A 12,603-nucleotide genomic window follows, 5' to 3' on the forward strand; every position below is an offset into this window, starting at 1 on the left:
TTATAAAAAAATCAGTTTTAAGGCAGCTCTTACCCTAATCAAACCTCTTACACTTTTCCAAGTTGATATTTTCGTATCACACAAACAAGAGAGATTTTTTCATAAAATAAAAGTTTCAATACAAAACTTTTCATAGGCAATTTTTTTTCTTTATAGGCACTTTTGGAAGTGAGAAAATGAAATGAAAAACACAAGTAGAAAAAAATGACAACTTTTATATTTGTTCCAAATTGGAGAAAATTTATGAAAAGAAAGTTTTTTCAAAAACTCAGGTTATCGATAAGAGAATTTCTTTCACCCAAGTGCACAATTGAAAGCAAGAAAAATTCTCATAAGAAAATTAAATTTTGCCAATGAGAGGTTTCGATATGATAACTTTTCAAATAAAATAATTTTGTTTGTTTGTTTAGCATGAGAAAATGTGAGAAAATTTTGCAGATACGAGAGAGACAGAGAGAAAAGAGAGTTAAAAACGTTGGTGGGTAGAAGGAAAATGAAGATGAAAGAAGCTCTTCTTGTAGCAGCCCATGAAATGAGAAGCGTTGTGGGTGAAGAGTTGCCTTAATGCAAAATGATCTTTTCCTATAAAAAAATCAAATTATTTGGAAAAACTTTCCTATCAAAAATTATATTTCGTTTGAAACAGTTATGTTTTGCTTGTTTCATGCAACTTACATGGGAAAGTGATGAGCTGGCAACCTTAACTTTGATTTACAGGAAAACCAGGAAGAATTAGCTGCACATGTATAAAATTTGGTTTATTTTTATATTACTTTTTCTCTAAATCTATTAGTTTCTTCATTATTGATAACAATTATGTACTTGGGTGGGTAAAACTTTTTATTTCATATATACCAATCACTGAACTTTTCGAAAAAAAAAAATAAAACTAGTGAAGTCTTTGCAACAACAATTAGTCTCCTCGTTACATTAGCTAAAGCTTATTTGTTCACAATCATTCCTATCTCAACTACATGAACTTTATTTAATTTTTTATAAGCAAGCTGGGGTTAGGTACAAACCCCCACTAGGAATACAATGTACCATCGGGTTTTGAACTTGTAACATCCCAACACATTGCGATATACACCAAGGTTGTTAAATGCAATGAGGTGAAGCGAGACGTTGAGCCTGCGCTTCGCCTCTGAGGCGTACGCCTCTCACAACATGAGACTCTCAAGTATCCGTGGTATTATGTAAAATATCGTAAAAATATGTGGCATCACACTCAACGCCTCGCACTAGTGAAACATTTCATCATTATTATGGTGAACATGGCTGCTTCTAACCCAGAAATCCCAGATTTGGGTTAGAAACTTTTTATATTTACTTTAAGCGCATCGCAGCAATGCCTCAGTACCTTGAGCGTGCGCCTCGCCTTTGAGGCGTAAGCTTCAGGTACTGAGGCGTACACAACACTAATGTGCACTAACAGCTCAGAGCCCCCATTGATAACAAAATGGATTTTACCTGTGATGAGAATGGACCAACTATTAAATCTTGGGTGGAAATTTCTTTTACCTATGAATAAACATTAGATCATCACGGTGGTGTGAAAGGGTCATGCTAGCAGGAGTGAGCACCTACCACCTTTTTTATATGAATTTATTCATACATCTCTCTCTCCTATTAAAGCTTTCACATCGGTTGTTTTAGTAGTCATGTCTATTTTTATATAAAGTTTTTCCTTTTCATAGAATGAAACAAATGAGGCCCTAGAAAAATTAAAATTGTGTCTGTGTCACTGTCGCTACTTTATGCCTTAAGGGGCGGATGAATTTTTCACTCTTGAAAGCATTTCATTCCAAAAGTTGCCATTTTATTACCTTCTTTCGACGCAACTCTCTTTCTCTTAAAAAGGGTTTAATCGATCCATTTCTCCATATCCTTCTCCAATAAAAAAAAAATTGCCCACAAGGGATCGGCTCATCTGGTAGGGGTCGACTTGTAAATGGCACCAAGTTGATGGGACATCACAAGTTCGAAATCCACAAGTGATGTCCCTTGCCGCAAGGTCGAAGGTGAGTGTACTACTCGGTGGGCAGGGGGAACCATAAGGGTTTTGCTGATCGAAGGCCAGACAATGTGCAGTCAGTGATGGAGGGTTTTCTTGGATTATCTGAAAAAGAAGGAAATTTTGCAACCTTACTTTTCTTATTACACACAAATATATTAAAAATTTCTTATTTGAAAAAGTTTTCATATAAAAACATCTCATGGGCAATTTTTTTTTTTTTTGAGATCTTGTATTGCTGTACACATGACCTATGAGATTTTTTTTCTCATTGATAAAAGGGATTTTTTTTTTCATTTCTAAACATGCTTTAAAACATAGAAAAAATGAAAAAAAATGAAAAGGTAATTTTTGATGTGTTAGTTTCGTTTCGTTTTCTTTTTTAACATGAACAAATACTAGCACTCACAAATGGTGTGTTTGCCTATTGTGGAAGGAGGCTCATTTGCCACAGTCCACGCAAATTGGGGTTCTCTTTTCACAAAGAAAGAGAGCATGTTGTTTGCGTGGTAATGATGGGCCTGAGAAAACACTTTGTGCTTTGTGTAAGTGCTTTCTCTTAAGCCCTATGTGGCAGTGGCAGTGGCAGCGGGATTCCAACCTGGGTCTTCAGCTTGGCACAGGACCCTGCCATAGTGACAAATATCGCAAGATTTATGCAAATCTCACAATAGTATCGCGAGAAATTGCCTGAAGGTTTAAAACGACATTTTTTCACAAGATTTTTAAAATATCACGAGATTTATGAAAAAACATAAATACCGTGATTTGAACACAATATTTATGTTTTAAACAGTTATTTATCATGAAAAACCCATGTATTTGTATTTTTATATATTTTTTATTAATATTTTCTTATAAAATTCAATTTTATGAATATTTTTTTATAAAAATATATTTTTTATATCTTTTAATTTATTTTTTTATTGCCAACATTTTGCCCAAAAAAACACACGAGATTATGATTTTTTTTCAAATTCTCGTGAGTTTTTGAAAAATGAGATTTTGCCGTTGTTAACATTTATCACTATGGACCCCAAATACCACATGGGATACCACCTCGGTGGTAAAACCTAGGGGTGGCAATCATGTCAGGTCGACGGGTCAGGTTGGCAGGTCAGAACACCTCAACACGAACCCGACCCGTTTATTAAACGGGTCAGATGTGGCAAACACGAACACGACCCATTTATTAAATGGGTAACCCAACCCGACACGGTTAACCCGTTTAATAAACGGGTCGAGTCGACCCAACACGATTACACGACACGATGACCCGTTTATTAAAGGGGTCGACCAGATAACATGATAACACATGTATCAAGTTGACGGGTTGCGGGTTGACGGATTTGGGTTCTTGGCTCCTCTTTCTCAAAACCGATGAACAAAAACCCTAACCACCAACCCTGTCGCCCCCCCCCCCCCCCCCCTCTCTCTCTCTTTGATCGGTCTCCCCTGCCCCCTCTGGCATCCGAGCTTCACCGCCGGTGATCCCGGTCAGTGATTCTCTTGGAGGTGGCATTCACCTACGCTTTGAGGAGGACGATGCCCCCTCTATTAGGCATTCAGGGTTTCTGTTTCAAGGGATGTTGATCCGAGCATTATTGGGGTTTTGTTCACCCTTTACTTGTCGGCGGGCATAGCGCGTCTGCCGGTTGTTCTTCCTCTCTTACAGTTATCCTTCCTCTGACAAACCCTCATTTTCAGTCTCTCTCTTTTTCGCTGATGAGTTTCAAGTTGGAGCACCAAGTTCGGTGATGCTCAGCCTCCGGTGGTAGAGACGATGCTCTCCCGCAACTGATAGGGAGCGATCGAGCCTCCTATACTGTGTTAGGGTTAAGGTAAACCGAAAAAAGTTTTTTTTTCTCGTGCGAGTAGGAACTCTGGGAGATTCAGCCGGACGATGATTTCTGTCGAGGGATTTAACCACCCTTGACACCCCAGACCCCAAGCGCCTATCCCTGTTTTCTTATTTTCTTCCTCTTTTAGAGGGTTTTCCATCTTTCTCTTCTGGGGCAATCAAACACCTCACCTTAACCGCAGTAAACGGGTTGCGGGTTCGTGTAAACGGGTTGACCCTCCCGCCTAACCCGTTTATTAAACGGGTTAAACGGGTTGGTGGGTTGGCATACCCCTAACACTAACCCGACCCATTTAATAAACGGGTTAGGCGGGTCGACTCGTTTACGACAGGAACCCATTTAAGCCAAACTCGAACCCGGCTAAGAAGCGGGTTGGCGGGTAGTGTCAGATTTTGCCACCCCTAGTAAAACCTGTCAGGTTTCCGTGACACACAAACGCTGGACAAGCAAATGATAAGGCTTGTCACCATCTCATTGGTGATAAGGCATCAACACCATCCATCACTATTGATCGTAGCAATGAACGTTCCAAGAGTGATGATGCCACCGGACGCCATTTCTAATCAGTGGGTGGCGCTCGGTGGAGATTACAATTACGGTAGGTGGTGATATGCCTTAGTGCCTATTAACGGTGATAAAGCTGAGATATGATCAAGTCACAGGCATTAAGGTGCCTTGGATGCCGTTCATCTGAGCAAAGAAAGTGAGCGCTTGAAAAGAAGTAAAAATGATGGTGTTTGGATTGCCGTTCGCCTTGTGGATGCGTATCACGTCAGAGGCAGCTACGAGTCGTTCATCTCAAACATACGGTTTGGGGATTAATTTCAGCCGTCCACTGTGTATAATCTGGATGCTCGTCATCCAGAGCATCAATGGCCAAAAAAACTTGTGGGACCCGTTTAAGATAAAATACGTACTCATCTTCGGTAAGGTATTGGCTATTGAAGTAATTTCGCTTAACAAAAAGGGTAATTGATTTCTTTTTCCTCCTCATGGCCCGCAAACACCTCGCTATATAAGAGGGCGCGAGGCCTGACGAGCGGTCGATTGGGGAAACCCTAATTCCCAAAACGAGCGAAGCGGCGAAAGGGAAGAAGGAAGAAGAAGAAGGGGGAGAGGATGTCTCATTTCGGTCGGTCGGGCCCTCCTGATATCAAGGACACATACTCTCTTCTCGTCCTCAATATCACCTTCAGTAAGATCTCTCTCTCTCTCTCTCAATGGATTATTTTCTTCCAACTTTCGCTGCATCAATTGGTAATGTTCTTACTTCTTCGATCAGGAACGACGGCGGACGATCTTTTCCCTCTCTTTGCTAAGTACGGGAAGGTCGTCGATATATTTATCCCCAGGGACCGAAGGTGCGCTCCAGAAACCCTAATTTGTACTTTTCTCTCCACGTAAATTTGCGTTATGGTGCGCGAAAACACGTATATTTCGTTTGATTGTGTGTGTGTTTTTTCTTTGTGGAAATTAGTAGGATTTTGTACGGGTTTCTCGTTTCCGATCTCAATTTGATTGTTGCTGCACCCAGCAATATGTTTTCAATAGTGATATTTTGGGAATGTGACGTTCTGTTCGTTGGTCAGAGTTGTTCCTGTCTTGTTCAAAAGGTTTCGCTTCGTTTTCCATCCGAGTGTTCTGTTGTGTTATGTTCAGGACCGGCGAGTCACGTGGGTTTGCGTTTGTGCGGTACAAGTATGCAGACGAGGCGCAAGAAGCTGTCGGCCATCTCGATGGTGATTGCTATTTACAGCGCAATAGCAGCAATTTTCGCTAATCAAGGGATTGATTTGAAGGTTTGCTTTTACAGGGAGGAAGGTTGATGGTAGAGATATTATGGTGCAGTTTGCAAAATATGGACCGAGTGCTGAACCCATGTAAGTTCGATTTGGATGATTGGATGGTAATAGTTGATCGTTGTACCGATTCTGTTTTAGTTCCTATTGTTAGACTTATATATATTTTGTGATTCTCACTTGGAATTGCTTCTACTCTATGATTATTTGGGTTATGTCGCTTGTCTTTCGTTATTATTATCTGAATATTGGTTAAGATATATTATCAGTTCTTTTTATTTACCACGTCATTTATATTTAAGATAATCTATGGTATCTCTTTACAGCAAGAAAGGAAGGATAATGGAAACGTTGCCGAGGACAAGAGGCAGGTCAAGAAGCCGTAGCCCCAGGCCAAGGTAAAAATATGCTCTTACTTGAATGTTCATTCCCGAGCATAGCCTAAAGGTTTCCCTACGTGATATGAGTTGCTGATAAAGATTGTCTTGGACAGGTAGGAGTTTTTGAGCTCTTGTTTGATGTATGTCATGAAGTTCTCGTGGATTTTGTTTTGCTGGAGTTCATGTGTTCTTGGTGGAATTTTATTATCCTGTGTATGGATTTTTTTTATCATCTATTACTACCTAAGGGCCCTTAGTTTTTAGTGTCCTTTTTCTAAATGGTCATTTCATACTCTGTGAAAAATTTGTTTATATTGTTTATATTTGGTGTCAACTGTTCCCACCATAACATGATTTTGTGGAACTTGAAATGAGCTGAAATTGAGCTCCTATCCAGTGCTTCTTTAATTTCTGCCAAGTCTATGTTGCCTTGTGAAATGTCAAGATTACTGTCTCAGTGGAAGACAAATGTGAAAAATATTTTCCTTTCTCATTGTTTTCTTGTTCCTTTTTTTCTTCAGTCTCCTTGGATGTTTAATGCTGAGTATCTTCTAAAGAAACATTCAAGTTCCTACTGCATCACATGCCATTTATTTTCTGCTATGAGTTCCCTAAGGATTCCTATTAACATAATCCGCTACTTTGTTGATGCACGTTTGATTATTTATTCGTCCGCATCCTTCATTAGTGAACTTTAATCTTCAGGGTGATGGTTTATATATTTTTACATACTTTTCAGATATCGTGATGATTATAGAGAGAGGGGCTATAGAAGGCGCAGCCGGAGCCGCAGCAGGGACAAGTATGACCGTGACAGATACCGAGGGAGGGAGAGGGAAAAAGAGTATCGTCGAAGTAGCCGGAGTGCCAGTCCTGATCATTCCAGGGGGCGAACTAAGGGTCGGGTGGATGATGAACCAAGTAGAAAGAGAAGCGGATCATTCGACAGGTTTGTCTGGCTCATTGTATTTCCTGGTGAGGTCTTATTTTTAGAATACTTTTTCTTAGACATGTAACTTCTCTTTTCCTATTTGTTGCAGTGGTTCTCCTGCTCATCGGAGTCCTTTGCCACGGAGGAGTCCCTCACCACGTAGGTCTCGTGATGAAAGCCCTCAGCGGCGGAATCGTGATGAAAGGTCTCCTCATGATGAAAGCCCCAAGCGGCATATGCATGATGAAAGATCTCCTCATGATGAAAGTCCCGAGCCGCATAGTCATGATGAAAGATCTCCTGTGATTAAGTCTCCTCAGCGTCGGCGTCGTGATGACAGGTCTCCTGTGAGCACTTCTCCTCAGGGTCGACGTCATGATGACAGGTCTCCTGTGAGCACTTCTCCTCAGGGTCGACGTCGTGATGACAGGTCTCCTGTGAGCACTTCTCCTCAGGGTCGACGTCGTGATGACAGGTCTCCTGCGAGCATTTCTCCTCAGGGTCGACGTCATGATGACAGGCCTCCTGGGATCATTTCTCCTCAGGGTCGACGTCGTGATTCTCAGAGAAAATCACCAAGGAACTCAGATGCTGATGTATGATCTAGTAGCTTGTTGGACTAATTGTTTTGTGTTGGTTCACAGAAATTGTCATAGCTTGCTTATGTTTTGTCGCTTACATTCTCTTAATTTCTTTATATTTTTTTTCTTTTGCAGGATTGATGCCTGTGCTACTCATGTTAAAAGCTCCATGTTGGAGGAATTTGTAACTGCTACATGTTGGAGGCATGCGAGCTCATTGCATTTTGATAAGGAGCATTTTTTATGTGGACAGTTGATGGTGTGTGCGGACCTGTGTTTTTGCAGATCAAAGTTCTTTATGCTTTGTTTGCATAACAATGAACCCTGTTTCAAGGTTGTTTTTGTTTCCTCTATTTGAAACTATTAAGCTGTTTCACCTTTTGGAAACTATCACTTGAACTTTGGGCCGATATGTTATATCTGTCATTAAAAAGTATTTAAGTGGCATATATCTGTCGGTATTACTTGTTTTTTCAATGTGATCAAGGTGGATCTTGAGTGTTTTAGTCATATTTTTTCCATGTTTAATCTGCCTATTTATTTAGTTGCAAATCTTGTTTTCTCAGAAAACTTATGATGAAATATATCCTGCATTTGGTAGTTTTATGTTCGGGCAAGAGTGATTTGTAGCTGATTGGCTGGTGGTTAGAAAGGGTATCATCTTGGTGCTGCTTTTGTAGCTGATGCTGTGTGTACTTTTTAGATGAAGGACTTGGGTCCATTGCGTGTTGGTTTTAGTGCTGATAAAGCAGCAGAATGCTATCCTCAATGTCTAGTAACCAAGACAGATTTCTGTGTTTGAGCCCAAAAATGTGTGCAGAGGACATCTTTTGATAGTCTTCGTGATCGGTAAGGTTTGTATTTTTAAGTTTCTTATATGTGGAGACTTTTAACCATTAGGTTATGACTTTCTCCTGATCACACTCCTTGGTCTGGTTCTTTTAAATTGGGGTCATCTAAAGGGGTTTTGTAGCTGTTATGACCAATGGGAAGATGTACCCCTGCTCTCATATGTGGATGTTGCTGCCAATGGGATAGATTTGCAATTGGTATTACAGATTCTGATTCTGCAGAGGCTTTATGGGCTGATTCCATTGTACTAAGATATTCTTCGGTAATTATTGAAAGTTTTGCTGTATTTGTAGGTTCTTTTTATGTAAGATTGTATTCTTTTCTTCACTCAGTCTGCAGCCTGCACATTCTAGCTGTCAGGATCCTGGTCCGTGGCTGATGCTGATAAATGGAGAGGGATGTGAGAAATTTGTTGGGTAGTGACCTTCTTGACATGGTGGTCGTGAATGTTTTTTGTTGCTGTTCCTGGCTGCGGGTGTGCAGGTTTACGGGTTCCTTTGTTGGCTTCTATAGCTGATTGTAATAGAGAATTCTCGTGATTGACCAGTAGCAATTTTACCATGTAGATTCACTCCCATTGGTACACATTATCTTGTGAAAGATGTCTTTGCTCCTTAAACGTGATTTTGGTTGCTTTATGTCTATCTGCAGAAATTCTTTTCAAGTTTAGGTGTCTCTTTGTCCTGCTGCATATTATGATATTTTCCTATGCTTAAGCTAGCTTAGGGAACAATGATGTAGATTCTTGGCATGTGATGCTCAGCAGTTTGGATTTTCTTGTCATACTTTTTGGTGCACATGATGATTTGAGTGGTAACAGTGGAAGTTATACCAATCACTGCTACAAATTAGAATGGTTTTTTATCCAAAGACTCTTGGAAGAAATGGCTTTGGGAAAGGGAATATAAAAACATAAGAATGCTAGGTAAATAGTTGGAGAGCATCTCTAATCATACTGGGCATCTATGTCACATGGGTGCCGGTGCGGGTGCGGGTGCGGGGGTGCGGCACTTTCAAAATACTTGGGTCCGGGGGTGCGGAAAAAACATAAAAAATTATATATATATATATATATATATAGTCCAAAAGTTGGACATAAATGACCCTGGGTGCATTGACTGCACCCAGGGTCAGATTGACTGCATCGGGTGCGGGTGCGGCACCTAATTGGAGAGTCCCTGTGACATAGCTGGGCATCATTTTGTCTTCATAGTAGAAAAAGTGATGATTTTTGTATTTGAAGAAAGAAAAACCATATATTAAACTGAAAAGCAGTACATGGGAATGGAAAATAATATGGAACAGAAATGAATAATAATCCAACAAGACATCACCCAAGAAATATGTCCATTACAAACTTCTCTCTATGCTCATGGAGTGAGGCTGTGTATTCAGATTTCCACGTTGGATTCTGTTCCTGCAAACAAATGAGGCCTCATTTGTCTGTTCCATGAATCCGATGTGCAGGCTTTCACTACAGCTCTGTGAATCATCTGAATATGAAGGTACGTAACTTCAGAAAGAGCAGGCTCTGGCTTTGGAAAACACATGTTGCATTCTGGCCAAATTTGCCATTACAGGATTTTTAAGCCTCATATTCAAACTTTGCCTCATCTCCGTCTTCTAAAGGAGATTTTTGAAGCCAACAGAGGGTCCTGCAAGTGACATTTCTGGCCAAGGCCATTAAGCATGCTTTCCAAGCTAAATTGAAAATGAATTGTATGAAATCAAATAAAAACTAGGCATATGGGCATTTCACAGAGAATTCTCCATAGCAAAAGAAGAAATAAAAATTAAAAGGTTACATTGAAAAACCCACAGATAGGTGTTCTCCAGTGAGTCATCTGGAGACAAGTGGAGATGAACTTTTGCTTTTATATTTGCATGTGGTTTTCCATTGGCTATCCTTACGAACTCGTATCCTTTTTGAAAGTGCATTTGAGTGGAATTTTACTATAAGCCTTTCCGACAAAATACTCTGCCATGGTCGATGAAGTATAGGTTAGCAACATTCCATGCACTATTTTTTTCTATCTTTATTTTGTTTCTTTTCTTTATGAATTTTGTTCAGTTCACTTTTGTCTTGAAAAGTTAGACCATAATTGTTTTTTTTTGGTGCGTGAATCATATAAAGTTGCATTTAACATGTTGTATGTTGTGCTTAATTTACTAGCTTATGCACGTGGTTGTTTCCATATGATTAAGATTCTTGTCCTTGTAATATGAACAATAGATGGAATGACAGCTAGTATAGAAGTGTTCACTTTCAGCAATCACCTTAAGTGAATTATTTTTGTGATATATCTTTGTTTGTTGCTTACTATTTTTGTAATCACCTTCTGGTCATTTCAAGATGGCACAAAAGCCTTTGGTACTTATTTGCAATTTTCGGTCATGTGAAAATTTCTTATTAAACACATACAGTGTTTTGATAGGATTGGGGTCAGGGCACATTTACTTCCTCATGAGATTGCTCAAGTGAAAATAAGTAGGTCTTGGAATCTTACAACATAGTCAATATGTCAATTTTTCTGCCTCCTTCAGAGGCACTTTGAATAAGTATCAATGGCATCATTTCCTCAGTAATCCCCTTTTAGGTATCCAAAGGATCTAATTGTAATTGTGGTGTCTTTTAATAGGAGATAGAGATTATTGACGCAAGTAAAGCCTTTGACATGTAATGGGACATGCTTATTGTGGTATTGTGTTATGCATTCACTCTCTTAGTAATTGCGTTCAGAAATTAATGCCTTATTTCCCAGCCAATTATAATATTTGCAATTATGTAAACTGCTATGATGAATGCTATTTTCATAAACTTATTTGGTATTCTAATATCATTCCTCATGTTAATATGATGTGTTTAGTATCTTGGACGTATATTGCTGAGCGCCCCTCTGGACCAACCTTAGCCTGTTGTATTTGATCCGAAAAAAAGTTGACAATTGTGCCACTTTAAGGTCTTATGGTCGAGCAGAAATGATGGGACATTTGACAGGATGCTATTTTGGACATAATTTATACATTGGCTTGTCAGTGATGCCCTTGTCACCTTGGACAGATATTTAAGATACCAAACATTGCCTTAAAGTAGCTCATGCATTTGAGAAGATGTGTGTTCATGTATATCCCAATTCTGTTATCGACCAAAAATTATGAACAGTGTTGAAGCAATGTGGGAATTCTGACTGCTACATCACTGTCTTTAGAGGGTGCCCAAGACTATCATTTTCCTTAGCACCATTTTCCTTTTTTGTGGCATTCTCACCTACATTTGTTTGTTATTGATTATTATCATATTATTTTATTATGGTTATTATTAAAGTAATTATTATGGCTCTTTTTTAGGTAAATTGTTAGTTCAGGTGCTTTTCTAATATTGGCTTATTCTTTTCTTGTAAAGACTCTTTGCCATTCATATAAAAAAGACAGGGTTTTAGATGGTCCATTCCCCTCGTCAGTTTTGTTGAAGTCTCATCACCTATGTAACACGGACTCTTCTAACAGGGCACCGCACCCAAGCGGGTGCGACACTTTGACAAGGCTTCCTTTGTGTTATGTGAAGTCAACCACACTGAGGTCCATTTCTATCCAAAAGTAGATTCAGTCAACCCTAATCAAATTCATTTTTATCTATATTATATATATAAATCCATAAACTGTTAAAAATTATATATATATATATACTCTTCCCACACCCAAGTTTTTTTAAATCTCCGCATCTGCATCCGCATCCGCGTGACATAGCTCAGCACCGTTCATGGATCTACCATGTGGTGTGATTGTTCTAATTCAAGTAGCCATTGTCAAAACTTAAAATTCACTATAAATTTCTCCTCCTCTTAGCACTTTTTACTTTTAACCAAAGGAAGAAAATCTGTGTTAATTGCTGTTACCTTATTAATACTCCAAAACTTCATTTGTTTTCTATGTGCTGAAGTTTGAATTTGTTACATTTCTTTAGCCATTGGTATTACTCTGTGACTTACCATTTTTATTTTAAGTGCGTGTACGGCTCCTCAAGTTCACCAAGAGCTATGATGCTGTGATATATATTGCTTACCTGGATCCCATATTTCATCTGCTGCTTGTTTCATGGTGCATAATCTGTAACATTCCATCATGGCTCTACTTGGGTTCCAAGCTTAACAGGCAAAGATGGCTTAAGCCATCCGGCTGTATAT

The 12,603-nt window shown here is 39.3% G+C and overlaps 1 protein-coding gene across 9 annotated transcripts; it reads left to right on the top strand.

The window, feature by feature from the left end:
- Window positions 1–4,906: 4,906 nt before the first annotated feature.
- Window positions 4,907–9,082, top strand: LOC149846657 (serine/arginine-rich splicing factor SC35-like). Of its 9 annotated transcripts, none has more exons than XR_016430308.1 (10): window positions 4,907–5,071; window positions 5,159–5,237; window positions 5,536–5,615; window positions 5,690–5,756; window positions 6,002–6,073; window positions 6,795–7,004; window positions 7,096–7,582; window positions 7,703–7,901; window positions 8,169–8,681; window positions 8,752–9,082. XR_016430308.1 is itself a non-coding variant. In XM_089996477.1 (8 exons), the coding sequence occupies exons 1-8, from the start codon at window positions 4,996–4,998 to the stop codon at window positions 7,706–7,708; spliced, it is 1,077 nt and encodes a 358-aa protein (XP_089852603.1). In that variant the 5' UTR covers window positions 4,907–4,995; the 3' UTR covers window positions 7,709–8,077. The 9 variants fall into 9 exon arrangements, 3 of the variants coding, with proteins under 3 accessions (XP_089852603.1, XP_089852604.1, XP_089852605.1); XR_016430309.1 differs by having other exon boundaries at window positions 8,773–9,082; XR_016430306.1 differs by having other exon boundaries at window positions 8,169–8,421; window positions 8,530–9,082.
- Window positions 9,083–12,603: the final 3,521 nt, after the last annotated feature.

The sequence above is a fragment of the Nuphar pumila genome, chromosome 2, assembly GCF_984573655.1.
Source record: "Nuphar pumila chromosome 2, dmNupPumi1.hap1.1, whole genome shotgun sequence".
Classification (NCBI taxonomy): Eukaryota; Viridiplantae; Streptophyta; class Magnoliopsida; order Nymphaeales; family Nymphaeaceae; genus Nuphar; species Nuphar pumila.

Bases quoted from the DNA above. Each gene is read 5' to 3' on its own strand.
- LOC149846657 (XM_089996477.1), top strand. From the start codon at position 4,996: ATGTCTCATTTCGGTCGGTCGGGCCCTCCTGATATCAAGGACACATAC. The intron at 6,074-6,794 runs GTAAAAATATGC...CATACTTTTCAG, and splicing joins AGCCGTAGCCCCAGGCCAAG to ATATCGTGATGATTATAGAG. The intron at 7,005-7,095 runs GTTTGTCTGGCT...TATTTGTTGCAG, and splicing joins AGAAGCGGATCATTCGACAG to TGGTTCTCCTGCTCATCGGA.